General features: G+C 43.8%; 1 protein-coding gene across 1 annotated transcript; it reads left to right on the top strand.

The window, feature by feature from the left end:
• Positions 1 to 1,993: 1,993 nt before the first annotated feature.
• Positions 1,994 to 2,577, top strand: LOC123235836 (small integral membrane protein 1-like). The gene has a single exon (XM_044662062.1). The coding sequence runs from the start codon at positions 2,217 to 2,219 to the stop codon at positions 2,442 to 2,444; it is 228 nt and encodes a 75-aa protein (XP_044517997.1). The 5' UTR covers positions 1,994 to 2,216; the 3' UTR covers positions 2,445 to 2,577.
• Positions 2,578 to 2,851: the final 274 nt, after the last annotated feature.

Raw genomic sequence — 2,851 nt, 5'->3', positions numbered from 1 at the left:
GATATGCACCTTCAGGGTCAAACTCCTTCCACAGGCTTACCATTTAAAGAGTTGCTCAAAGTTTAGAACAAGCAAAAGAATCTGGAGGTTCTAATGCAAGGAGGTTAATTTGACTTCACAGGTGTCACTGAAACTTACGATGTGTTATAAGGAATTTATTTAATGTTTGCTCTGTCTCCTTAGGAGCAAAATTTCTAGGTTAGAGGAAGTTAAGTAATATCACTTTGTTGCTTTAAGAGACAGAGCAGATAGCTCTCACTTTCCATCTCTTTAAGAGGCCCTCCATAAAAGAGGAAGAGTAGTCAGTTCTGGGCTCCATATTGCTCAGACTTCCTTGGGAGTGGAGTTGCTAGGTCATTCTCTCAGATAAAGAAGATTGGTTAGTAACCTTTGAGAGAGTTTCTTTTGGAGAGTTTGAGATACACCTACAAAGTAGAGTTAAGGTCTGATTCTGGAGAGCTTTTCTCCTGAAGGGAGAAGGAGCTGTCAGAGGGACTCTGTCTACTCTCTCTGACTTGGGAGCAGGGCCTGTGTCAGTGTCTTTCTGCCAAGAGACTCTGACAATTTTATCTGACAGTTTGATTTTATATATCAATTTATGGTTCATCATTTAGCAAAGGTGTATAGTTAGAGAAATATTATTTAAGATAGTTGAGAGTAGTTTAAGTAGGTCTGCTCTGGCAGACAAGAAGACACTGCAAAGAAAGCAGTTAGATTTGGGGATTTTATTTAATAATTTTAGTGTAAGGTTACGAGATTTCCTATCCTACCTCTACTATAAATAAATAAGGGTTGTATCAAACTACTTCAGGACATTTATCAATCGCCTGCACAATAGTTTAACTTCTATCAACCATCTACAAAAATAGGTTTAATATAACAGCTTTAGCTTATCAATAACAACATCATTTTAACTATAGCAGACTAGAATATGGCTCTTGATGGATATACTTTATTCAAAACAAAATGACATTTCCCAATTAGTACAGTTATAAAGAAATTTAGAACTATGAAAATAAAGTTTCTTTGACCCAAAGATTCTACTGCTAGGCATATGCCACAAAGTTTTGATGAAAAGAAAACCCCCTTTATATATGAATATATATATATGGGTTAGGTTATTCCTTTTGACTCCCAGAGGAGCATAGGGCCCAACCATCTCATGGTTGGTTTAATGAGGTTGCAGTTTCTGTAGCAAGTGAGATTTTTTTTACGGAGTGAGGTTGCTAGCCCCACGCCCAACCCTCCTCCTTTTTCAGCCGGGCTTGGGACAGTCCTTGGCGGAGTTATATATATATATTGGGAGCAAAATATTGAAGGGAAAAAAAGCTGTACATTGATTGGGGAATGACTATATAAATTATAGTACATGAATGGATTGGAATGTAATTAGAATGACAAATATGAATAAATATAGAAAAGCATTGAAAAACTTAAATGAATATTGATACCAAGTAAAGTAAGAAGAGTCAAGAACCAAGTTCTACTACTACACAATAGTGACAACAATGTAAATGGAAAGAACAACAACCACAAAACAATTCAAAATCAGTGTTGTAAAACTACAAAGAATAAGTCTGACCCTAAAGAAGATATACGAGAAGACAATACTTTTCATCTCCTTGCAGAGGTGGGTGGTCCATGGGTGTGAAATATTGTATATATTGTCGGATTTTTTTCAATGTAGTGGTCAATTCTGCTAAATTTTTTTCTCTTTTAAAAATAATTCTTTGTTATAAATAAAAACTCTCTGGGGGAAGTGCCGAGTCAGCGCTGGCCGCCGCTATTCCCATTTCTGCAGCCAGGAGCCAGAGAGACAGCCCCCATCTCCTCCTCCCCCTCCCCCTTTTCTCAGCCTCCTTTAATCCTAGGCTGCCACCCCACGCAGAGCAGTCCAGGGAGCTGAGCTGGTGGCCTCGCAAGGAACCTCCGAGCCACTTCTGCCGAAGGCCCGAGAGGCGCCCGAGCGGAATCTTCTTCATCCGAGACATCTCTTGGGCCGGAGCCGCGGGGCGCCGGGGAGAGGTAGAGAGTCTCAGGTGAGCCAGGCAGGGAGACAGACGGAGAGGGAGAGAGGCGGAGAGCGCGCGCAGCCCCTCCGCACCCAGCACCGTCTCCCAAGACTCTCGGCGTCTTCATCTAGCAGGAGAACCACAGCCCTCGATTGGGCTCCGCTCTGAGGTCTGCCCTTTCTCACTGACTCCCACCTTGGAAAGATGGAACCCCAGGAGAGCGCCGTCCAGTACAGCCCATGGAACAACAGCCAGGATGAGGTCAGCATGAGCGTGTCGACCCCGGAGAGCTCGGGCTGTGAGCGGGTCTACAATAAACTATGCACCGGGAAGCTGGGCATTGCGATGAAGGTGGTAGGCGGAATCGTTCTGTTCTGGGTCATCTTCATCATCGGCTACGTCACCGGGTACTACATCCACAAGTGCAAGTAGCACTTGTCTGAGCCTGCTGGACACCTTTTCCGAGGAGACCTCCACTCACCCAGAGACCTCTTACTACCTGGCCAAAGACCATCAGGCCAAGGCTGGCCCTTGGGGGCACACACACCTATAGAGATAGATACACACACATACACACACACACACACACACACACACACACACACACACACACACACACAAAGGGACAAATATAGACACATAGTCTCTTTTCAGAGAAAGAGGATACCCTGAAACAAATAGAGGGAGAGAGAGAGAGGGAGAGAGAGAGAGAGAGAGAGAGAGAGAGAAAGGGAGAGAGAGAGGGAGAGAGAGAGGGGGGGGGAAGAGAGTTCATGTTGGCTGGACATATTTCTTAGAATGAGAGATACAATGGCAGTTTTATGAAGATTTCCCGGTAC

This window comes from Gracilinanus agilis, chromosome 2, assembly GCF_016433145.1.
Source record: "Gracilinanus agilis isolate LMUSP501 chromosome 2, AgileGrace, whole genome shotgun sequence".
Lineage (NCBI taxonomy): Eukaryota > Metazoa > Chordata > Mammalia > Didelphimorphia > Didelphidae > Gracilinanus > Gracilinanus agilis.
The sequence above is the reverse complement of the archived record's forward strand: the minus strand, read 5'-3'. Positions and strand labels throughout refer to the sequence as shown.